The sequence below is a fragment of the Pinus tabuliformis genome, chromosome 4_2 (genome assembly GCF_031772625.1).
Source record: "Pinus tabuliformis cultivar Carrire ecotype Pingquan chromosome 4_2, CPIR1, whole genome shotgun sequence".
Classification (NCBI taxonomy): domain Eukaryota; kingdom Viridiplantae; phylum Streptophyta; class Pinopsida; order Pinales; family Pinaceae; genus Pinus; species Pinus tabuliformis.
The window spans coordinates 1,191,747,182-1,191,772,675 of NC_142304.1; the positions used below are offsets into that span (position 1 = coordinate 1,191,747,182).

Here is a 25,494-nt window from a genome sequence, read left to right on the forward strand (position 1 = left end):
GTTTGAGGTTACATGCATATGTAAATGTGTTTCGACATCAATAAAAAAAACTACAATATTTATTTTCAACCTAGCTCTACATGCTCATTTTCATTATTGCAACATATGTGTCACTTTGTATAATTAAGCAACATAAGTGTTGATTGGCATAATAAAGATTTATGTGGGGGTTGAATTTTTCCCTTACATCATTAAGCTTCTTAATTTTTGCATGTTCCATTAATCATTTTGAGTCTTTTTTTTCTATAATATCTATTTATTTATTTGCCGATAGGTGTATGTATTTCAACTCACATTAGAAGTCCATTGATGGAAATTATTTTTTCTTATTTTTCAATGGCCATGATGGAGTCTCGGCGGAAGAATGTCTTGGCGGAATATCCTTCCTCTAATGGACCGCTGGGATGAGAGGGAGGTCCAAGAGGCATCAAGACGTGGTGGCAGTGGATCAAAGGGTCCTCTGAGAGTGAAGGGTGGGTGTGGTGGCGACGATGGTGTGTCAAGATGCAACTAGCAATAGGCAATGTTGGGCACTAAAAAATAGAGAAAATGTATTTCGATCGATGGAGTTCAAGCATTGTGGCAGTGGATCAAGCATGGTGTGTCAAGATGGAACTGCACCTTACCAAATGGAACGTTCCAACACCGAAGAGAATATGGGCATTTTAAAGATGGAAGAGAAGAACGGTTTGTGTTGTTGCTTAGCCAAGTTTTTCTTGTGTATTGTTGGACGTATTCTTTGGTTGGGATTGATCGGATTTCTGATTGAGGCAGATGGATAGCGTGTAGGCATGGAAAGAGTTTGGGACTGCTTGCGGAAGTAGGAAGATGCGAGTGGTCAGATAATTGCGGATAGGTTGTGGTTTTGGTTTAGAAAAAAAGTTGTATTTTGATTTTCAATTGTCTTGACTCATTATAGTGATAGTGTAAAAGCAGTCTTGAATTTGGGACAAGTATGAGTTATATTTTGATATGATTTGAGTGTTCTTCTTGCAATGAGTGGATGTAACAAAGGCACGGGCAAGCTTGTCGAATTTGCAATGACTCTTATGATTGAAAATTGTCGGCATGTGATAAGTACAGAGTAGGAGATGACATTATTTGCTTTGTTTAAATAGTAGAAATTGTTAATGACATGTTTACAAGAATCACGTTCGATTGATATGTAATGTCGTCTGAAAAGAGAAAAAAATATATATATTTATGTTTCAGGGGATAATGAGGCACAACACTATATGTGCATGGAGGTGAGGCAGGAGGAAGGGACAGTGGGGAAGGTCGAATTGAAAAAATGTGATTGGAAGAAAGTAGAGGAGAGTGATAGGCATGACGCAAAAATAAGAGAAAGAATATTTGAAATGTGGTTGGAGCTAGGGTGAGTGCAATAGTCGAGTGGACGAAGTTCAGGAAGTTTGAAACGTTGTTGGATCTGGACTGAGTTCGGTGGTTGGAAGGTGGGATGGAAATGTAGAGGAGTTGGATAAAACCATGAGATTGACCCCGACATGGAAGGTGTTGCGATGCTTTGGTGGTTTCTTAAATAAATAAAAAATCTAACTATATAAATGTGGTTACATTTAGTTTATTTTGTTTTTAGAAATGTTTCAGGAAGGATATGTTTTTTTTCATGTCTAACATGAAAGTTTGAATGGTTTAATTCCTGGAAAGAAGAGAAGCTGATTGGTGGCACAGAAATCAATTAAAACATTTTTCTATTTGTGGCTGGACATGGACACAGTTGGTAGACGAAGGTTAGGATGGTAAAGCGTAGAAGTTATTTGGTGGGGAGGCAAACTCCGACATGCACGGTTTTGGTCATGCTCGTGTTTTCGGCATGGGGGGAATGTAATCTATAAAATGTTTTTTTATGACAATGTTATTTATGAAGAATAGTTAATTGAATTATTTTTTAAAAGAAAAATGAAGTTGATTTTGAGAGAAGTAAAACATTTTTCTATTGCTAGTGGGACGTGGAGATAGTAGAGTGGATGGAGGTCGCAATGGTTTGTGGTAGAAGTTGGTTGGCTCAGAGGGCGAGCTCGACGTACACGGTTTTCGCTGTACTTCTATTTTGGGCATGCACGGGAAATGTGATTTAAAAAATGTTTTATTTCCCAAAAAATGTTATTTTGCAACATACTTAGTCGAGAAGATGTTAAAAAAGAAGAAAGAGTATTCCGCAAGGGTCATAGTGATGAAGGGGCAATGAATAAAATCAAAAATGTTTGAGTTCTTCACCCTCCTTAGATGCGTGTCCTCGGTCCTTGAGGCAAACTTTTCCAAAGTGAATTGGGAAGTTGGGCTAGATTTTCTTCTAAAGTTTGCTCAATTTCTGAGCTTTTCCATTCAAGGTAGTTTGATTGGCTACCCCTCTTAAAGCTTTCCTCCCTAGAATATATCTAGGAAGGAGATGATGGTTAGCTTCACTTCCATAGACTTTGATATATGTCAATAATTCTTCGATGAACTAGTCTCCTATTTCTTGTAAGGCCTCTTTAAGGCCTTCATCAACCCTGAGAGGGTTTTCTCCAAACATAATCTAATGGAAAGAAATTATCACATAATTACAGACGTCATAAAAGTGAAATTTGAAGGTACTTTCCTTGATGTCAAAATAGGTGTTGGCTTGTTGGGGCCTGACCCAAGTTCAATGTTAATTAGCCAAACAAATCCCTACACTACTGGCCCTTTCGGCATCAGCCTGCAGAGCGTGGACCGAAGTCTCACCGGAAGTAGTATGGGAGGATGCTGGAACCAAGTTTTTGCACCCTGAGATGGTCGTGATGTCGGTTTATTCCTTTTATTCCTGCCTTTGCGCGGGTCGCTTCACTCTAGGGCTTGCTAGACAAGCCCTTTATTCTGCCCTTCAATACCTCTGCGAAAGGGTACGATCGACCTTCACGCAACCCTAACCTGCAGCTCAGGCATTTTCGCGTTCCTATGGCAGCATACCATGCAGATTCCCAAATTATTCTAAGTGACTTGCTTATCTTATTAAACAATTATAGTTAGCACCATGTAAATAGATGTTCTTACTTGCGCTCACTTGACCAACGTAATTACATACATTCGCGCATCATATAAGCATTATAAATGAAATTCATACATAACATATCAAGATGCATCAACAGAACAAAGACACATAAATTGTAGAATATTTCTCTTTATTGATATCTTCCAAGTGATTACAGACTCTATCCACATCCTCATCATCCATCGAGATGTCTTCAATGTCCTCCTCCTCCGACTCCAAATTTATGGACTTGCCTTTCTCCTGTGCGGTGGGTTTTGGTGGGTTTCTCCTTGGCGATGCACATGCTGATATAGAAGGTTGCTTGCCCTTTTTATCCTTCACATTCTCTTTGGTTGGGGTCGGCTTTGGTCTCGGCATTCTCGGTGATTTAGAGACTTCAGCGAGCACCTTGGTGACCTCTGGAGCAGTTACTTCTGCCTCGATCTCAACTTCTGGCACTGATTCTTCTACTTCGGTATCTCTAACTTCTGTGGGTGCTGACATAACTCCTTCTAACAGTGCTTGCGACATCTCTAGAATGTTTGCAAATGCTGGAGTCTCTTTCAAAGCCTTGAAGAATTCTCAGTTCATGGTTGTCTAAGAGTGCAACAACTCAATTCTAAAAATGCCAAGTGTTTTTTGCTGGACAGCCACTTGTAATTTATAGGGCAATTTGAATTCAAATCTGACCATTCCCCCCAAATTAGGTTCATTAAAGCCAGATTGGTGGCAGATTTTCAAGGATCTGAGCCATAAATTTCGACTTAAATGTCGTCCGCCCACTCCATTTTGCCGCACTTCTACCATCAAATCATGAACAATGACTTTAACAGTCACTTTCCAGCCGACCTGTGTGATTTCTCCCTGGGTAGCACAGCTCCCTTCGCGTTGCCGCGGACCCTATGACACTTCCTTGCTTCGCATAGTCCTCAAATCGTGCAGCTCCCCAATTTGGCAGTGTAGTTTATAGTCCTGCGCCTCCTTTCAGTTGCCTGGAGCACTAAGACTATGCTACCTTCATCTAGTCACATTGTTGGACCATCGGTGTATGGCTTCAAGCGAATTCCATTCACCTTTCCTGGGAAGGGATCCCCATTCAATTTGACCAGCTGTATCACTCCTCCGTCGGTAATGTCCTTAATGACATAGGGCCCTAACCAATGCATTCTAGATTTCCCTGGAAATTTATCAAACCTGCTATCATATAACAAAACTAAGTCATTTACCTTAAAGGTGCACAGCTTAGTGTGTTGATCATGCCATGCTTTTTCACGCTACTTTTGGACCTGTTGGTGAAATCCAACTAGAAAGCTCTCTTCCTCAAGCTCATCCAACTGTGCGAGCCTTTCCTCTAGGGCTCTGTGATCCATCATACTTGTGAGCGCCACTATGTGCAGACTAGGAAAAATATATTCCATAGGCATTATCGCTTCAACCCCATAGACAAGCCTAAAGGGGGTTTTTCCAGTCAACTTCTTGCATGTCGTCCAATAAGCCCATAGCACTGTAGGTATGCGTAGGTCCCAATCACTTCATTGAGCATTGCAAACCTTGGTCAGCACATTCTCGAGCACTTTATTGAATGCTTCCACCATCCCGTTAGCCTACGGTGATAAGGTGTGCTCTTCTGGTGATATATCTGAAATTCCTCCGTCAACACGCTAATTGTATCATTCAGAAAGTGCATACCACAATCACTCATCAAGATCTTTAGACACCAAATTTCGTCAGTACATACTCAAAAAGGAATTTTGCAGCAGTCACACCTGTGTAATCCTTCACAGGCTGTGCCTTTGCCCAACGAGTCAAATACTCTGTCGCGGTGATAATGTACCTTGCTCCCGTCTTTCCTTGGGGCTGAATGGGTCCCACAAAATCTATCGCCCATTTCTCAAAGGGTTGCAATGTCATCTGTGGATTCAAAGGCATCTCATCCCTCCATGATGGCCTGCCAGTCCTTTGACACACATCACATGCCTTGCAATACACTTTTGAGTCCTGATGGAGGGTTGGCCACCACAACCCTACACGTAGAATCTTCTGCGCAGTTGTTGTTCCTGGATAATGTCCTCCCGCAGCATCCCCATGAGCGTCTGTGAGGATGCTGCTTCTTTCAAACTCAGGTACATATCATCGCAATATCTCATCAAATCCCATTTTGTACAGATGCCTAGCAATGATAGAGAAATCTGCCGCATGCACCACTAATTCCTTCTTCTGCTGGATAGTGTATCCTTCCGGAGAAGTTCTTGTCGTCAGGAAGTGTATTATATCCTCAAAATGACCATCCACAATGCACACTGCAAATAGCTGAGCATCAGGCAATCCCTCCTCCAAATTAGTGGGCTCTTCCCCTGTTTCAATGCGGGACAGATGGTCTGGTCCTGCGTTCAGTCATCCAGGCTTCACAAGAATTTCAAAATCATACTCCTAGAACAATAAGAGCCATCTACAGATTCTACCCCCCAACATAGACTTATTGACTAGGTACTTCAGCGCAGAGTGATCTATATACATCTTAAAATGGCCACCCAACAAGTAGTGGCTAAACTTCTCAAGCACATACACCATGGCTAACCCTTTGCACTCGGTGGTGGAATAGTTATTCTCCACTTTGGATAGTCTTCGGCTTGCGAATGCAATAGGATGGTCCAAGTCTCCTCCGCCAGCCTGTGTTAGTACTGCTCCCAACACTATACATGATGCGTCGACATGTACATGAAACTCCTTCTTCCAATCCGGGAAGACTAGAATCAGCGCAGTGACCATCTTTTCTTTCAATATATCCAAGCTCTTCTTACAATCCTCATTCCAACAGAATGTGACATCCTTCTTCAACAATTTCTCCATAGGCACGGTGATTTGGGCATAGCCTTTGATAAACTTTTTATAATATCCTATGTGTCCTAAGGTAGTGCACAGTTGCTTCACACTCCTTGGAGCTTCCAAGTTTAGCATCACCACGATCTTTGCGGGATCTACCATTAGTCCTTGTTTGCAAACCAGATGACCCAATAGGGTCCCAAAAGGAACACAAAATAGACACTTCTTTAGATTGAGCGCGATCTGGTATCTTTGACAGGTATCCAGCATCAGGCGCAAGCTTGCTACATGGTGTTTTACCAGCCCAAACATAGTCCAATCATCAAAGTATACCTCTAGGAACTTATGAATAAATTCCTTGAATGCAGCAACGACTACGCGCGAGAAGATCACAGGTGCATTCTTCAATCCAAATGGCATTATAGTGTACTGAAAACAACCCCACTCAGTTGCGAAGGTTGTCTTGCTCCTATCTTCTAGTGCAATTTTGATCTGGTGGTACCCCAAGAACCCATTAGTGAAGGAATATGCTTCTTGGCCACCTACATTGTCCAACACTTCATCAGTGAACGGAGTCGGGAAAGGATCATGTACACAGCCGTCATTTAGATTTCTGAGATCCACGCATATCCTTATTTCATCCTTCTGCTTCTTCTCTTGTACCACCATTAGGCTTACCCATTCAGATTCTTTCACAGGTTCAATGATGCCTGTCGCGAGCATCTTACCTAGCTCTAAGTATAACTTATCCTTATACTTCGAATTGGGATGGTAAGGTCTTTTCTTAACCGTCTTCGCATCAAGCTTCAATGTGATCTTCATAACACCTAGGTCCCCGATTATCCCTTTTAAATTCGTAAACTTGGTAGGGAATAAATCCTAGTACTCGCGGAGAAATTTGGCAACCTTATCCACCGTCGTGTCGTCCCAGTAGTCTCCAATATTTTTGAATTTGGATTCTACCTCCATACCAATGTTTACTTGTTTTGTTTTTAGTGGCGCGGTTATGTCAAGATTCTCAATTTGCAGTCCTTCAACCTCGCGGTGGCCTTCTGTTTTAGGGATGCTAATCTTTCATGGATCCTCATCCTCTTCTACAATAGTTACATTATAGCATTCCAGTGTGCGACTCAGCTAAGTAGCCCACTCAGGCTGATTCAGGTCCAAAAGATCCTGTGGTATCCTAAAGATTGTTGCTTTTACCGCTTGTAGCGCCTCATCAATATAGTCAAACCTATCTTCAAAACTGAATGACATTATGAATCCATCGCATAGAATATCCCATTCACCTGTACCATGGCGAAGCTCTGTTTCTACATACCAGTTCAATAGGACGACGTCCAGGGTGTGACAGAAAAAGTGCACCCATTCAGGTTGGGTCTTCTCTCCATAAGCCTGGGCCCATTTGGCCAAGTGCATGTGCAAATCATCCTATCCATCATACTTTTTTGTCATTCACATCTTCGGCTTCCCAAAGCATGTTCTCATCATCCTTTGAAATTCGTGCCAGTCATCAAAGCTTCCCTTAAGCGTACCCCACCATCTTGCGGGTGTAGCGCGCAGTGCCCAGTCCAATTCCTGGAAACGCTACTTTTCTGGTACCTCCCTCTCAAATGCATCCAAAAAAATATCTACCTCATTCATGCCATTATAAGTAGGCAAATTTCTTACCTCTGAGGACACAAAGCACAGCGACCGGGTCATCATGTTGTCGCTCAATGTAGTCACCTCATGTAATAGATTCTGTCAGCGCACTAGTTCTTCATCAGAGTCCGAGGTGTAGGAACTCTCACAATCCCATGTAATTCGTCCATCCACTGTTGGGTTCAAACAATCTTGGTTTTTCGTTGTTATCTTATAGATACAATCCAAATTGTAATCGCTCTCATAATCGCGAATTGGTTCAGTATAGCACGATCCTTCAGTAGGATCTAGGGGTACTATAACGTGTAGTGATTTCTTCTCAAATATCATCTTTCATTTCTTTAGATTGATTGCCTCGTTCATATCGACAGCCCAGTTACTTCTCAGGAGCGTAGGATAGGGGTTGCTATCATCCACTATCTCAATTACTTCAAAGTCAGCCAACACGCTCGCACCTTCAATATCTACAATTGCTACCTGCAACTACCCCATGGGGATGATCTTTTGTTGGTTCGCCATCCTTAGTTGAATCAGAGACCATTGCAGCGTGGGTCTCCCCATCCATTCCCAAGTCTGCCTTCGTAGGACATTCGCATCTGATCCTAGGTCCAAAATAACTTGATCCATTTCATACTCTCCTATCTGCGCGGTCAGTCTCATCTCCTGTCCCGTCCTTGTTTTATGCTTACCAATCTTTTGCACTACGCGCGGCTCACCCGGATCATTTCAGGAACATCTATTTATGAGCTCTTGTAACCCCTTCATAGCCTTACTATCGCGCAGTAACTTCATATAGGTCTCCAGGAAGGTTGTGAGCATAGAAGGGTCCATCTCCTCATCACGCTTATCCTTGCTCCCAGAGGTGGAGGTCTCAGCGAAGATCTTCTTCACTTCCATGAAGGTTTCACGTGCATGCTCCAAATTGAACTCAACCTCCATCGCTAGAGCTTTGAAAACCCATGTACTGTCTTCTGGTTGTTTCCCCTTGTCATCTCCTGTTGCAATTCCACTTTGGAGCACTATATTCACGTTTGGATCCTCTTCACATAGCTCAAACCTCATCATCTGCAGGTTCTGAGTCGACATAGGTGGTAGCACCCCTTTGTCACGTATCCTTGCTATCAACTTAGGACAATCTTATGTTTTAGGATCAAGCAGAGTGCAATACTTGCACGACAGACGTGTTTGGTTAGTGCAACCGTGGGTATAGTGTCTTGGTCCTCTGCAATTGTAGCAGATCAACTGTCCCCAACCTCTGCCAGGTCCTCCTCTGCCTCAGCCTCATATGCGCCCCTAAAATCCTATCTATGCCATACCTGCTCTCCGTTCAGGGGGCCGCGTTTCTGCCTGAACCCTGTAGGTGGGAGTTCTATCCATCATCAATTCATAACTCCTACAATTACGCTCATAATGCCCTACTGACCTACAAATGTTTCAAAACAGTTGTTGCGGTGTCTATACAAAATTTTGCAGCAAATGACAGTTATTCGTGGCATGTTTTCTTGCTACCTGACATATAGCGCACCACGATGCAGGCCCTGCGCTCTTTCCTACCTGAGCCTCTGGCCTCAAAGGCATCGGTCCCTCTCCTGCAATGTAATTCACAAAGATTGGCCAATGGTCTTTGTCATGCCCCTGACTCTTACATTTCAGGCACCATACCTCTTCGCGCAGCTCTGGTCAAACCGTTCTATCTTGCTTCAAACTCTGCATTTCAAGGCAAATATTCTTGAACTGCGCATGGATTTGCTGAACCCCTAGATTTGGATCTTGCATCAGTGTTTCATGTAGTCTCATAGCAATCTCCAAGGCCTCCACCTGAGTTGTTATATTTTTTTATGAAAACAAAACCCTTAAGTGTGGCAGGAGCTAAGCCACAAACCATTCGCGATGTTCTCCGTCTATTAAGTTCATGTTAGCTTCGTGTATCTTACACTTCAACCTCTGATCTAATTCCCAAGATGTCTCACCTGGTTGCATCACGATTTTATTGAAATCCACAATCGAGTGTGCCTCAGATTTAGGCCTACTGAATTCTCTATTCATTGTTGTCTGGATGTCTGCCACTCCAGCATTCGGGTTATCATTAGAGTACTTGATATACCAAGTTAGCGCTCAATCTTGCAGAGCACAAACCAATGTCACCTACTTTATGTGATCATATGTAACTCCCTGAGCTTCCCATACGGCTTTCACGATGAACCAGAACTGGTCCAGGTCCTCATTTCCCAAGCCTTTGAACAAAGGCAGCTTCACTGAATTTTCCATACTGAACTGTGATGGAGGTGGAGGTGGTATGGGTGAAGTCGCAAGGGATGGTGGTGAAGTTGGAGGTGGTGTGGGTGGAGGTGGTATTTGTGGGAATCCTTGTCTTATTAACTTGATAGCACTTCGCAGAGAAACCTGTGCTACTCCCTCTTCATCACCTTGTGGAGGTGAAATTAATGGACTATATTCAGGACCCTTTTTGCCTTCGTTCCTGTAAATTTTTCTGCTTTGCGTAGCTCCAAACATCAAGGTAGTTGTGTAACTCGTTTTGTGCACAATAGCATTTTAATCTAGGTATCCAAATATTTCACGTACTTACCTCGCGGTCCTTTGAAAAAGCGTCGCTCCATTTCGCTGTAGCTGATTGAGGTTTCGATTGCGAATTTAGTCACAAATCCTCCTATGACGTGATTGAGCCAATGATCAACAACGCGAGCGATCTTGTCCTTAGATGCTTCCAATTTTTGCACTAGCTTCGGGGTCCAAATAATAGGACCGTCAAGTTTCCACCTTCCTTAGCTATCTACTAGCTTCGCGACCCACTCGTATAGCTCAAACAGAAAGGAGAAGAAAAATATTTCATGGATCTTTGTATATAGGTATCTATCCAACCACTATTCCTTTTTCAGTTGCGGGTTTCTGTTCTCCTGCACCGTGAATTCGTGGATCTTCTTATCCAACTAATCTTCGATCTCTTTCTTAGCTGGATTCCACTGATACGACATCACAAATCTCTTATGCATATTCTGGTCCCGACAACGAAACCATTTGTTGGCTTGTTAGGGCCTGACCCAAGTTCAACGTTAATTAGCCAAAAAAATCTCTACACTACCAACCCTTTCAGCATCATCTTGCGGAGTGCAGACCGAAGTCTCACCTGAAGCAGTATGGTGGGATGCTGGAACCAAGTTTCCGCACCCTAAGATGGTTGTGATGTTAGTTTATTCCTTTTATTCTTGCCTTCATGTAGGTCGCTTCGCTCTAGGGCTTGCGAGACGAGCCCTTTATTCCACCCTTCAATACCTCCGTGAAAGGGTACGATCGACCTTCGCGCAGCCCTGACCTACGGCTCAGGCACTTTCACGCTGCTATGGCAGCATACCGTGCAGACTCCCAAATTAGTCTAAGTGACTTTCTTATCTTATTAAACAATTATAGTTAGCACCACATAAACAGATGTTCTTACTTGCGTTCACTTGACCAACCTAATTACATACACTCGTGCATCATATAAGCATTATAAATGAAATTCATACATAACATATCAAGATGCATCAACATAACAAAGACATAGAAATTCCAGGATATTTCTCTTTATTGATATCTTCCAAGTGATTACAGACTCTATCCACCCTACGCACACAGTTGTAGGGGTTTGCGCACTCAGCTGCAGACTTCTACCCTAGGCCTCTGCGCATTCAGCTCATAGCCTCTACGTATGCTACGCCCGAAACTTAGACTTCTTACTTCAGAGCTACGACTATATTCTTCATTCCATTGTGTATCTCTAAAACTACTTAGAGCTTAGCTCTTTTTATACAATCCCATGGTCCGCAGACCATGGGTAGATCTCTTATAATCGACTTTACTTTACAAAACTAAGGGTGGACAACCCTTTATGACTTATGACACCTTCGCACTCTGCGACCAGAAAATGTAGAGTCTTTACAAGTTTATTACAAAATTTGACCAAAACATTGGCTTTTAGCCCCAAAACTGTCCTTGGGGGATCCTGCTCCCAACAGTAGGCCATACAACAAATCAAAGAACACCTAATCATGCTTTTAGTCATGTAAGCCCTTAATCATGTAACTCAAATTTCCTAGATAAATTTCATGTGAGTCTTTCTGAGATGAGTCTTTAATCATGTTTTTAATCATGTGAGTCTTTAATCATGTTTTTTGAAAATATTTTTTTTTATTATTTATTTCTTTATATTTAAAAAAAATAAAAATTCTTTCATAGGTTCATTTTGTTTTGTTTTTTTTTTTTTTTTTTACATTTTTTATGTTTGATTTCTTTTGTCTATTTATATATTTGATTTTTTTTTCTTTAATATATATTTTTATTTACTTATTATTATTATTTTTAACTTTCTATTTTATTTTTCTTTTCTTTTTTCATTGTTTTAATTTTTGTTTTTATTTGTAAATTTTTGTTTTCATTATTATTTTGAAATTTAAAGGTTTTTCAAAGACATGATAAAATATTTTATGCCATTATTTCAAAATGTTGAAAATTTATGTTGAAAAGAAAAAAAAAATGTTATTTCAACATCAACACACCAACACATTTTGTTTTTAGGGTGCCTTTTGCACAAAAAAAATTGGTTTTCACTGCCATTTTTAAAACATGTTGAAAATTTACCTTAGAAAAAAATGTTATTTCAGCATTAACACTTTTCACTTTCGAGTTGTTTTTTTTGGTTTTTTTTCTAGAGTTCTTGTTTTAAGCTTATAGTTCTTGTTTCAAAGTTTAAACTACCTTTCCTTCCCATCTTGTGCCCTGCAGATGAGTAAAAAAAAATCATCTTTGTATGAGATATATGAAATTAACTGATGGAATTGTGTATGACACTGTATGTTTACGATAATGAGGAGGATTGCATTGAATTTGAACTTGATAGCTTGTAATGAGGGACAAGTTTTAGAGAATCGTTGTAAACATGATGTAGAGAAGAGAGTGCGAAATAGGGAGCCAAAAGCAGGAAAGTTGATATATTTTCTTGAGGTCCTTGGGATGTCCAACAATAAATTCACATGAGATGTGCTAATTAATCATTCAAGTGACAACATGTTTCAATGACTTGCATCTGAAAATCAAGGCAATATTTTGTCGTGGGGAACGGGGGAATGTTTTTTTTTTAAATGGTGAATTCCTATTTGAGTGTTTGTTTTAAACAAATAAGTAGGGAAATGTGAAAAGTAATTATGGTTGGAACACATACCAATGTATAATTTATTTCGATACGGAGCACATGGCAGTTGGGTAGTCGCAAGTTGCGATGCTGACCTTCAGCATGGTGGGGGTATGAGGGAAGTTGGGTGTGGAGAATATAAAAATTCATATTTTTCGGGTGTTCTCTCACATGGTGTTGTAGTCGGGTGTGAGAAAATCGGGTAGATGACAAGTATTATTTTGTGAAATAGAAAGGTATGACGCCTAACCTTGGAAAGGGGTGGCAAGTCGTGTGGTCGGATGTTGGGACGGTCTTGATATAATGTATAGTGAAACAGATAGCGCAAGGTTGGTGTGTTGTGTAGTCGGGCTAAAAGGGAAGTTGGGAGTCAAAAGGATGGAAATATGGGGAAGTCGGGAGTCGGGAGGTCAGGGTGAGAGAATGTTCTTTCATTCTGTTGCATTGTTCGACCTCCGACCATGTGACTTGCCTCTAACCTCTGACCTCAAAAGGTTTGTCCTTCGAAAACGTCCAATGTCTGACTTTCGTCCTCTGAAAGGGGTGGCAAGTCGACTGTTCGGAAGTCAGGACACTCATCATATATTGTATATTGTAGTGGATAGTGGGAGCCCCATGTGGAGCTTGGTCAGGTTAAGAGGGAGGTCGGTAGGTCAGAAAGGAGGTAATTCGGGAGGTTGGGATGAGAGGGAAGTCGGGATTCGGGAGGTCATGGCCTGCAATTCTAGTTTTGTTCTATTGCAGTATGTGGCCTGATGTCGACTAAGACGGGAGTTGGAAAATGAAATAGAAAGGTTTGACCTCTCACCTCCGACTCATTAATAATAATAATAATAATAACAACAACAACAACAACAACAACAATAAAATTGATATTTTAGATTATATTTTAAATTATTGTTTTATATGTTGCAAAAAAATTTCCCCTGTTTTTTATGTTGCAATTGTTTTTTCAAGTTCAGAGAGTTTGCTTTTTATTTCAGAAATTTTTTATATTTTTTTCGCAGTTCAAAGCATTTACATTTTTTTTTCAAAAATTTCTATATTTTTTGTAGTTGAGAATTCAGAAAATAGCTCCTTAAATAGTAATTATTATTATTATTGTCCAATTTTAAGGTCACGACCAGACACCAAATTGTTGTATGAGACCCCTTTGTTTGTGGGACAAGAGACCCACCTCCACACAACTATTTGACTGCTAAGTCTAGGAAGGCATACATACTCTACCCCATTTGGTTTAGAACCTGTGACCTCTTAAGAGGAAACACATGCTCTTAACCATTAGGCCCACTCAAGCTAAAATGTAAATTATAATATAAATATATTTATTTATATAATTATAATTTATATGTCAATAATAATATTATTATTAAATTTAAAGAAATGATTTTATGTATCTAAATTTATGAAAATATTATTTTTAACATTATATTAATGTTAATATTATTATTATTATTCTCCCAATCGGGATGAGGAAGGTGTCAAAGGAGACAGGCCTGAGTTGACATGGTCAGTACAACCGTGATAATTGCAGCTGCACCCCACATGCTCAAGGCAGGGAGTGTAGTGTCCTTCGCCTTGAATGCATGGGAGGTGGGTTGGCAAGGTGGCAGAGGGAGGAATAAGGAAGGGTGGCAGAGTTGGAAAGGGTATTCGACATGCTGGGCAGGTGAATTTTGCAGCAGAGACGGAGGGCAGTGCAGAGTGGAAGGGAAGTGAAGAAACCACATCTACGAGCTAGCGATGGCTCTATGGTATGTAGTCTGGTCTCACCCTCATTTAACTCATATGTTTTGGTCGAGTTCAAGTGGTAATTCCATGAGCTAGTGGGAGTTCCGCTCGGGGGAGGAAGAGGCGAAAGGCCACCCCAATGGGGCTTAGCTCAGTCAAGGAGAAACCAGGGGAGGCAAGGGGGGGTTATGGCTTGGCATTATGTTGTATTTATATTGCTTTCAAGCAAAAGTTTTGGCATTGGCATGATCGATATTGAACAGAGCTTAGATACAGGACCCTACCTGAATGCCAAGTCTGAGGGTATTGGGGCTAAAGGGAAAGTCACACCGGAGGGACTGAGTGTAGCCAAGCGAGGCAAGGGAGAGCTATAGGCAGGGGGCTGGGACACTAGCAATGTGGGAAATTTGTTGAGCGAACCTTGGCATATGGATATGCAGAGTAGCACGATTGCAGTTAGGGACCCCGGGTGGCATGAGTGGCAGAGAGGCGAGCAGAACCTGGGTAGAAAATTGCCAACAGAGGGAGGGGCATGCAGGTATGACAACACTTGCATTGCTTGGCTCCAGATGGGTTTGAAGGCTTGGCTATTACCACAAGTTCATGACCAACCACTACACCTTGGCAAGGGGGAGAGTCATGGTGAAAAGCTGGGGGATCCTTGCTCGGAACCCACTTCCACTGGGCACTTATGGCCACAAGTATACCTTATCCTGTTGCAGGCCAGGTAGGGCAGAGAAGCAATGCATGAGGAGTCGCGTCGGGTTGAGGTGAATGAAACGATGAAGTTAACGATGTTGGAATGTCTACAGGGCACAAAGGAATAGGGAATGGCTCCAGGAAAACGTGGATGTGGCCGTGGTAGCAAGGGCCCAGACCTCCGCGCAACTAAATGACCAAGCAGGACAGAAGGTCGCACGGGCCGCAAGCCTGCTGAGAAATTCATAGTTGAGGCAGCTGCGACATACAAGGAGGAAACAAATGAGGGTATCCGTAAGCTGATTGATGACTAGGAAGATCAGGTAAAACATGAAATGGAACCAGATGATGAGATAGAAGTCTGGAGAACAATGGTGCCTAACTCGGGGACTACTCAAGGGAGAATTACGCAATTCAAGCACATCATGTACCTGTATTTCCTTATGAAAAGTCTACTTGGCAAAGAAATGGAGCAAATTTTTGTGGGGATGGCAGTTACAATGCAGGGCCTTCCCAATTACAAAAAAGACATGGAGAAAATCCTATTCCAGTTGCATAAACAGGACATCAGGATGGACCGTATTGACCGACACATCCCTTGCATTGTGGAGCTATATGGAATGCCAGAAGCAACTGCTAAAGACACTACCCCAGTAACCTCAGCCTCTGAGGAGCAAAATGTCCAGAAAGATTAGTCTTCTTATGCTTAGATTTTGTTTATGCGGGTAGCATTTAAATTTCTAGTTGTTTATGTCAGTTGTCATAGTTATACAATATTTGGTCATGATACTGAAACTTACCTAGCCTTGCTAGAAAGACTGAAGCAATTTTGTTTTTAGATGGCATATAATGCTGACCGGTGGCCAACAAACTCGATTTCCCCTCAGGGCGAGTTGAGGCCACCTAGTAAAACTGTGTGGTGTAAATTTGCCTTATACATATAATAGAAAATGGATGGTCCTCCCAAGTATTACAAAAAAAATGTTAATATTATTATTAATAATAATGAAAAAATATAATATTAATTCTATTTTTTTTAATTTTTATATTTAATTTTTCATAATAAACTTAAATTAAGTTAATAATAATAATAATAATGATAATTTTTGATGCCTATCGTGAATTTTAACCACATTTACCAATGTGGTTGTGGATGTGATCCATAGGGCTTCACTCGGGAGCAATACCATACCAGGTAGGTTCATATTGGGGCATATATATTGAGGAAAAAATGATATGATATATTTGGGGATATATAGGGTGTAGAGAGTTTTTTATATTGACATGTATAAATATAATGGGAGTAGGAGTTTTTTAAATTTGGAAGGTGTCTTGGGTTCCTATTGGTAGGAGGTTAAATAGTGTGATTTTTAGGGGTATTTTCCAATATATAGCCAAATTAAAGGTATTGTTTAATATACTATAGTAGAGGTTCATTGAGTGCAGCCCCGGTGATGTGATCATTTACCAATGTGAATGATTTATATATTGCATACCAACCACATTTATTAAAATAAATGTGGTTGTGCTAATTATTCATGATATTGATGTTTTTTTATATAACAAAATTTATTTAGAATATTTTTTTTCTTAATAAAAACAATTTGAATTTTCTTTTCACTCAATATAGATATCAACCTTTCTATTTTGATAAATTGTTCTATTTGTTAAAATTTTCAACACAATTAATATAAAATATCTTTTAATCTATTTGTTTTTTATTAAATTTATTGATACTTATAAACATCATCACATTTTTTGAAGATTTTTCAGCGAAAATCACATAGAGAAATTTTTGTGGACACGTTTCGAACCCACCAGGGTGGTTCATCATGAGGACAAGTTGAATGAGTAGATCTTGCTTAGCACCTTAAATATATAGGGCAAAATATCCAACAACCCAATTTTCAAGATTAGATTATATTGACATGTGGCCGAATGCAACAAACATATTATCCATTATAATAACAATTTACGAATTAAATTATAACACTCCTCTCTACCATTAAACTATAAGCAATGCTCTATATTCTTATATTCTTATAAAAGATATTTTTTATTAAACTTAAATTATTACATTTATTATAATTTTTATTTTAAATAAAGTTTTAAATTTTTATATAAGTAACCCTATAAATTGTTTATATCAAGATGTCAAAATACTTCCATCTACATGTGTATAGTTCTCTTATCTATTTAATAAATACTTCATTTTAATATTGTTAAAATATTTTATTAAATATATTTTTTATTAAAACTTAAATTATTATATTTATTATAAATTTGATTTAACTAAAATTTTAAATTTTAGTATAAATAACCGTAAAAAATATTTGGATTTTAGATATTACACATAATTCCAAATCTGAAAGATTGCTAAAATTTCCAATAAAATCATGTTCACCATCACTTCAATCATTTAACCAATATTTCTAATCATCACTAAATTACAATGAAATTGTGTTTGCATTATACCATAAAACAAAGTATGCCTGGCTATTAAGATTCAAAACTATGAAGCTATCAATAGGCTTATAGCGGTCTAAAACTTGCCAGCTGACACTGACATGGTCAAGTCTAATTTGATATCATCGCGAGGGTCTCGAGTAAATGATGCTATCTCGCCTGAAATTTCACTATGCTCATATGTCCTGGATCTGTTAAACTCTGCACCATTAATGGTGCTGACTGTTTTAATATTCTCAGGAGCAATAATCATGTCCATGTCCTCCACTTTACGCATTCCTTGGCAGAATCTCTCAATAAGTTGTAATTCCCTCGGCCTTCCTTCATTTCTGATATCGATTTCTTGGTTCAGATAATGTTCATCAGATTGATCTGAGCATTGTTGGAGTAAGTCCATGGTTAGTTCATCCTTCCTCTCAACCTGTAAATAGATGCCAATCAAACATTAAGATGATTTGTCCTTTAACTCCATTGTTAATTCGCATGCCAAATTCCAACCAGATCAGACACTACAAAAATAAGTTCCTGATGAACATGAGTTCTTGGTACAAGTTTTAGATACAAATCACTCTGCAAGTTATACTAAAAAGTGCCCATAAATCCCAAAACAGAATGTAAGTTCAGCAGAGAACCTGCAGCTTTGGAAGAAACATCCTGGAATCTCGACCTGATCGAGTCTGCGATGGACTACTGTCGCAAGAATCTGCAAATAAACGTGAAACTTGACCCTGGTGATGATCCAAGTGAACTTCTTTATCTTGATCTCCTTCATCCCAGTATTTCACTTCCTGGCAGGATTGTGCAAGTCTTCCCAATTCACCCCAATAATGCAAAGTGTGATTAAGATGCAACATGTCATCAATTCGCTGCATGAAATATGGTTCGGCCACTGTTGCTTTGACAGATCCCGAAAATACAGTAGGAGAAACATTTCCTTTTACATCCCAAACCTCGTGCAATCTATCAGCTGGTCTGGGCCTGTGTCGTGCTGAAATTGCTTCAGGCCATTGTTTGTCTGAGTTATTAGCGTCTTCTTCTGTGTGGGAACTACTGAAATGATTATCACGTAAGGAAAAGGTTGTGAGAAGGGGGATCACAGGGCGAAACCCCACACGAGTACTCATAACACACTTAGAGAAACACAAACGTTGTTAATTTGGAATACAAGTGCAACTGCCACACCATGACCAGGAATTATTTGCGATACTGTTCTCACATAGGGATTATCTTTTAAAAAGATGTGCATTGTTTTTCATCTCAGGGATGGTAAAGAAACTTCCACTGATACTGAGAATTCATGATCTAGATTTGTCAGATTCATCAGATTCATCAGATTTTGGCATTTGGTTACTCTTTTCATCAATACCAGAAAAATGCATGTCAATTACAAAAAGAAATAGACAGATAAAAAAGAGGAGAACCATTTTCAGTAATCATTCGATTTACAATAAAAGTAAAGACTTCCTTCAAATCACTAGTGAAGAGAACAAATCCCAAATGATTCGCTGTGTACATTGTAATTACAGTATCAATGGTTACAATATAGAATTAAAGATTAGAATATACCTGCTGCATGAGCACCCATTAGCAATAAGGGATTGATTCAATATTCTGTGGAAGGAACCAATTTCTGAGTCGTTGCCCAAATTATTTTGGGCATTTTGAGAGTGCTCCATGTGAAATATCGTTCCAAACATTTTTGGTTCAGATTCTGCACTGACGACACAGTTTAAGACTTAAGTTACCAATACAGATGATGCAGAAACCTTTTTTGCACCTAGAAAGTGAGGTGCTCAAGGTGGAAAAAGCCCAAAGCGTATAAGACTGAAGTTACTATTACTGATTATGCAGAAACTTTTATTGAAGTTACCAATACCGATTATACAGAAACCTCTGTTGCACCTGGAAAGTAATGTGCTCAGGGTGGGGGAGAGGCCCGTAGAAAATTTATTATTTATCTGTGTAGAGATTCATTTTAATTTTAGATGGTTTAGATTCATTTTAAACCTTAAATTTATTATGTGTTGCTGGTGGAAATGGATTAAAGAATTCAGATTAAGATAGATTACGACAGTAAAAATATATTCAATTTCTGATATAGACGAGTACTAACCATGGCTAATGTTTTCGTCGTTCTTCACACTACGATAAACCTGCAGTAAGAAAAGGGACAAACTTTACTCTACAATGCCCCTGTCAAAACGCGGAACATTTGCACAGGGAATATTGTGGTGTACGACATACTAAACTATGCGCCTTATGACAGCAACGTAAGGATCCTGCAAGGTGAGAAATCATGTTCATGAAAGATAGACCTGCAAATGGCTTTTGACGTGCGATAATGTGAGCCCCTTAATTCCCATGATCTGAAGAATAAGCTTAGGAGTCGCCTCTGCGTAAATAATGAGAAGGTAAATATTTGTCATATTTCAACTTCAAAGATTATAAGATTTCAGGTGAGAGCAGAGAAAATCAAAGAACTTACTAGCTTGCCCGCCTAGGTGCTTAACTGCGTTTACAAAGCGGTTGTGAAGATGAGGTGTCCACCGGAGGCGAGGAACCCTGGAGCGCACATATTGCCTCAACAGACTGCTCGACCTTCCAGACTTTCTCATTCCTAATTTCTTTACCAGTTTTTCAGATCCAAGACAATCTTTTCTCTTTAAAGCTAAGCTGTTCAGTTTTAAAGCTAAACTGTTCAGTCCCAACCCAGAGGATCCCAATGACTTCGGTTTAAAGCTAAACTGTTCAGTCACAACCCAGAGGATCCCAGTGACTTCGGATTCCCAAATATATCAATAATGCTTATTATCGGAACTTCGGAAGTCGAACAAAAGTTCCGAGAAAACAATGTCTAGTCAAGGTTTAAATCCGGTGGACCAATGAACCGACCGGCCACTGCCATGCCGTAGAGGGTAAATGGAAGGGCGTTCTCTTTCCATTACCTAAAACATTCCAACAGTCTATGAATTTGACAAATTGGAATAGCAATTTCAAACGTTTGTTGAAACGCTAAAGAAGACGATTCTCGAGAAAAGTCTTTAGACTCGGAATTTCCAAGCAATTTGTCGTTGTTTTCACATTTTAAAGTTCTGAATCGTTACAAAATTTAAAGACTTTAAAAGAAATACATATTTTACTACTTAAAATAACGATTTCAATATCTTCAGGGAAAAAAGATTGTCCAGATAAAGAGGCTTTATTAAAATAAACTTAAACGTTTTATTAACGCTCAGCCGCGGGAATCTTCTTAATCTTCCATCCTCCCAAGACTTCGATCCAGGGTTTCTAGCCGTACCTGGAAGATATAGGCTACGCAATTTCGTGTAGGCCAGGGTCAGAATCCGAATAGGTAACCTACCACACACAAAATTCATAAAGTCATGCCTGTCTTGACTTCTTGGCAGAGGGACGGACTATGATACCCCTGTACGCGCAGAATGTTGATATTCTTCCTAAATTCAAATTGAATGCTGAGCGTCAGCGTTCCTACGGCAACAAATATTTTCAGCCGCGTTCCTACCATTTAATTTTTGGTACGATGACGTGCAACTTAGGGCGAACTGTTCTCTGTCAAAACTCTTTGTGAGACGACGCGTAAGCCGGCAAATTCGGCATCTTCGCAGAGTTGCGTGTATTGTTATCATTATTGTTGCCTGCCCTGCGGCAGCCGACAACTAAGAGTCCAGTACATACATACTCAACGCGTTACGCGCTGCAGTTTGCTGCAAAGCAATAGAATGACTGCCGCATCGACGATACTGGGATCAGCGACATTCTCTCCCTTCATTTATTCAAATTCAAACCCCATGAATGTACGCCAATGTCCTGGCAATCAAAATTACCATTATCTCTGTGATCTTCAGGGAAAATATTATCGGAGTTGTCTATAATGCGACTTTTTGAGATTCCGGTGACGGAATCCGGCGGAAGAAATTGAGATGAAATCATGATTTGTTGCAGTTAAAATGGTTTTTTAACTGCATATTCGGATTCAGCACCCTCAAAAACCCCTGGGACGCTTTCATTGTGCAGAAACTAGTTATCAAACTTCGATTTCAATAAATTACTGCCGGATTTTCACCGGAAAAAATCGCCAATATTATCTCTATCTGAACTGTAATTTGAACAATTTGGCTCACAGTTCAGCTCTGAAAAACCTGAAAATGACTAAATTAGAGATTTGCATTGAATGAAAATGGTAAGTTTGAATTATGTAATGGCCTGGTTCGCTTGCATGATAAGTTTCTAGTTGGAATTTGATAAAATAAAATTTAAAAAATCAGAAAGCTGAAGTGTTTGAATGGTTTTTTAAGGGTGGAAATGGATTTAGGGTTTTTGGTATCCAAAATCTTGAAGTTTGGTTGTTGTAACCAGATCCTGAATTTCCATTATTTTTCTGGTTAATCTGTGAGTTCTTTATACTACTTGTGGAATTTGCAATAAGATTTAAGGAAAATTGCAATTTGAATTACATAATTTGCAATATTCCAGTGTTCATACAATTTTTAAATAATAATTTATTTATTTTTACAGTGGTAACAACTAGTTATTTGTCAAATCAGCAATGTAGAATTTAAGGAAAACCACACCACCTAAAATTATCTGTTGGTAATATGATAATCGCAAACTTTCACTCTATCAAATATCTATGGCTCTGAGACTATTAACATGTTTATATTTATTTATAGATTAAAAAATATAATTCAAAAGATAAAGTTATAATTTGCATAGACTATTAACATATTTATATTTATTTATAGATTAAAAAATATAATTCAAAAAATAAAAAATTATAATTTAATCTCAAATATCTGTCTCTTAGGCTATTAACCTGTTTGAATCTATTTATAAATTGAAAAATGTAATTTAAAAAGTAAAAAAACGTGACTTCTAATGGTACACACCCACCTTATTCCCTTTACATGAACAATCACCATCCGTTACTTGCTCTCTGGTGTACAGGGACACCCTACCCTCTTTACATGAATGATCACCATCCATTTTTAACTCTTTGGTGTACAAATAAGGTCATAGCATCCACCCCAATCACTAGGGTTGTCCTCAATTTTAATGTGTCAAAGTGCACTGAAAGTATAAAAGGGCATACCCAAAATGATTATCTCCCACCCAAATTGATTTCTTAAGGATATAATTTCACTAAATACTAAAAACATTGTCTCCTAATCAATTTAATTTAGTGGAAGGATATACCTTGGACATTGTTTTCATTGTTTTTTATGCATAGTAGGACATACCTAGGACGATGTTTCCATGATTTTGAAGATATGACTTAGGTCATTGATGTTCATATTGATTCTTTTCTTTAATATATTTTTTTATAAAGGACATATCTTACAAAAGAATATATAACAAGGACACAACTTTAATATATTTTTTTATAAAGGACATATCTTAGAAAAGAATATATAACAAGGACACAACTTGGGACCATCTTTCCATGTGTAATCTTGGTTCATTAGGTTCATCTATTTAATAATGATTTTTTTGGGTTCAAATTGACTTTTATGAAGGGCATAATTGACTTTTATGAAGGACATAGTTTGGACATTGTTTTTATGTAAATTTTTGTTTTACTCTCATGGTTGTCTATGTTCACATTGATTCTCTTGTACCACATTTTATTGAAGTTATAAAAAAATATATTATAATTAAATTAGTTTTTTTTATGAAGGACACAACTTGGAGCATAGCTTTATGTGAATCTATGTTGTATCACCAAGGTCATTGATGTTTGCATTCATTTCTTTATGCTAAATTTGATGAAACATATGAAAGAAAAATCATATTCCAGTCAAATTTGTCATTTACATTCATTGAACCCTTATGCTAAATTAGATGAAAAACATATGAAAGAAAACTTATATTTTAGTCAAATTTGTCATTTATGCCATGACATTACTTGGATAACTTTTCTATGTAAACTCTTGTTTTATCTCTAGTAGGATCATGGAGGTTCATCCACCTATATAAAACTTGAATGAAAATGTACAAAATAATTGTATTGCAATCGGATTGATCTCTTATGAAATACAAAACATGAACAATGTTTCCATGCCATCCTTGTTTTGCTTATGTGTCACTTATAAGTAGGATAGTACATGCTATTTAAGATATAGCTTGAATACTCTTATAAGAAAAAATATAAAAATTTAGAACTTCATCTCATTAAGATATTTGACTTTTTTAATTGTTTTTCTAATTTTCTCTATGTAGTAATTAATCCATTGTTTTATAATAAAAGAGAAATGGAATCCATCTCTAATCATGTGATCACCAATACTACTAGTGATATTAATCCATTGTTTTATAATAAAGAGAAATGGAATCCATCTCTAATCATATGATCACCAATACTACTAGTGATACTAATCCATTGTTTTATAATAAAAGAAAAATGGAATCCATCTCTAATCATATGATCACCAATACTACTAGTGATATTCTTGGAAAAAAAAAAAAAATTAGTGATAGAATCTACAATGTATCATTGAGTATATGTGTATGATTTAATTGTTCAAAATATCTTATGATTATTGAGCTTCAAACATTTGGTTTTCTTAGTATCCACACCATATTCAATCATGTTTAATAATCCTTCTACCATTAACCACAAATGAAAATTTTCCAAGGGATTTGCCAAAGAAAATCACATATATTTCTAGTTGTGTATTGCTCTCTTCATTGTTGCAAGTTTTCTTTTAAATTGTTCAATGGTATCTTTCTAATTTTGAGGCTAGGCCCTTATTGTGCTTAGGTCTATACAATGTGCATTCATCATTCTAGTTTCTAACTGAAAGCGCTCCACAATAATTTGATATCCTTGTCCTACTACTTTATAAATTTATCCTATATCTAACTTTTTCACTAATAGCTTCTCAAATTAGGTTACATAAGCTCTTGTTGTCTTCCCCTCTTATCTACATCAACTTATATTTCATGATGGAGTTTTATATATTGTGATATTTTGTCAACTATCAATATTGTTCTTCAATTTTTGAAGTTCTCTTCTCATTCTATCCTTTTTTTGAATGAGACATCCATCTCTAACTACTCATCACTTTCTCTTCGAAGTTTCTCTATATAATTATCTCCCACCAAAAATGGCACCCCCATACATGCCCACATCTATTCTCAATTATGAAAAGGAAATATGACACCATTTTCAACTAGAATAATTTTTGGTGCATAAGAATCTTTCTATAACGTAATATTCCCACCTCAAGGAAATATGACACCCTTCACAACTAGAATCATTTTAGTGTACAAGAATTTTTCTATAACCTAACAAGAACTACTCTTTTTCAAAATCAAAAGAAGAGTTTTTATCTACTTCAAATTCTAAAGCATACTCATTAATGTAGATGATGGCTAGAAATTAAATTCTGTCAATCAATGTTTAATTACTTTAAGGTCTCTATGATACCCTTTTCAACTAACATCACTTTTCGAAAATATATTTCCATAATTTGTTATGAATCAAATCTTTTGCAAGATGAAATGAATAATTTGTATCTATTACAAATTCTAACACATTATGGTTGGAAGAGATAATGATCAAGGAAATTTTTACGTTTTAAAATTTTCCCATGGGTTAATTTTCATGTTTTTTTTGTAAAAAGGGATTTGCCAATTTCCTTAGTCTTCCTAGAAATGGTTCACCCAAATTGTATATGATAAAATTTATATAACTCTAAAAATCACCAATATTTTCTAAAAGCAATATAAAATCCTTAGAAAGTTGAATATATTTTCAAAATTATCACCAAATATTAATCATATGTCATTTAAGAATTGGTAAGATTCACCAATGTTTATACAGTTTAAGATAACTATGGATCCTCAAAATTTCCCTTATGATGACTAAGAATTGAGTTTTGTGGTGCAATCAATGTTCAACTGCTTCAATATC

General features: G+C 38.1%; 1 protein-coding gene across 1 annotated transcript; it reads right to left on the minus strand.

The window, feature by feature from the left end:
• Positions 1 to 17,507: 17,507 nt before the first annotated feature.
• On the minus strand, positions 17,508 to 20,340 carry LOC149173944 (uncharacterized). The gene is made up of 6 exons (XM_089428046.1): positions 20,047 to 20,340; positions 19,877 to 19,953; positions 19,675 to 19,714; positions 19,128 to 19,272; positions 18,194 to 18,611; positions 17,508 to 17,982 (listed from the first exon to the last, which is right to left on the minus strand). The coding sequence occupies exons 1-6, from the start codon at positions 20,174 to 20,176 to the stop codon at positions 17,638 to 17,640; spliced, it is 1,155 nt and encodes a 384-aa protein (XP_089284172.1). The 5' UTR covers positions 20,177 to 20,340; the 3' UTR covers positions 17,508 to 17,637.
• Between the last annotated feature and the right edge of the window lie 5,154 nt (positions 20,341 to 25,494).

Coding starts and splice junctions, on each gene's coding strand:
- LOC149173944 (XM_089428046.1), bottom strand. CDS start 20,176: ATGAGAAAGTCTGGAAGGTCGAGCAGTCTGTTGAGGCAATATGTGCGC. Junction 19,273..19,674: donor CGACGAAAACATTAGCCATG/GTTAGTACTCGT, acceptor TCGTCAGTGCAG/AATCTGAACCAAAAATGTTT. Junction 18,612..19,127: donor AATGGGTGCTCATGCAGCAG/GTATATTCTAAT, acceptor TAATCATTTCAG/TAGTTCCCACACAGAAGAAG.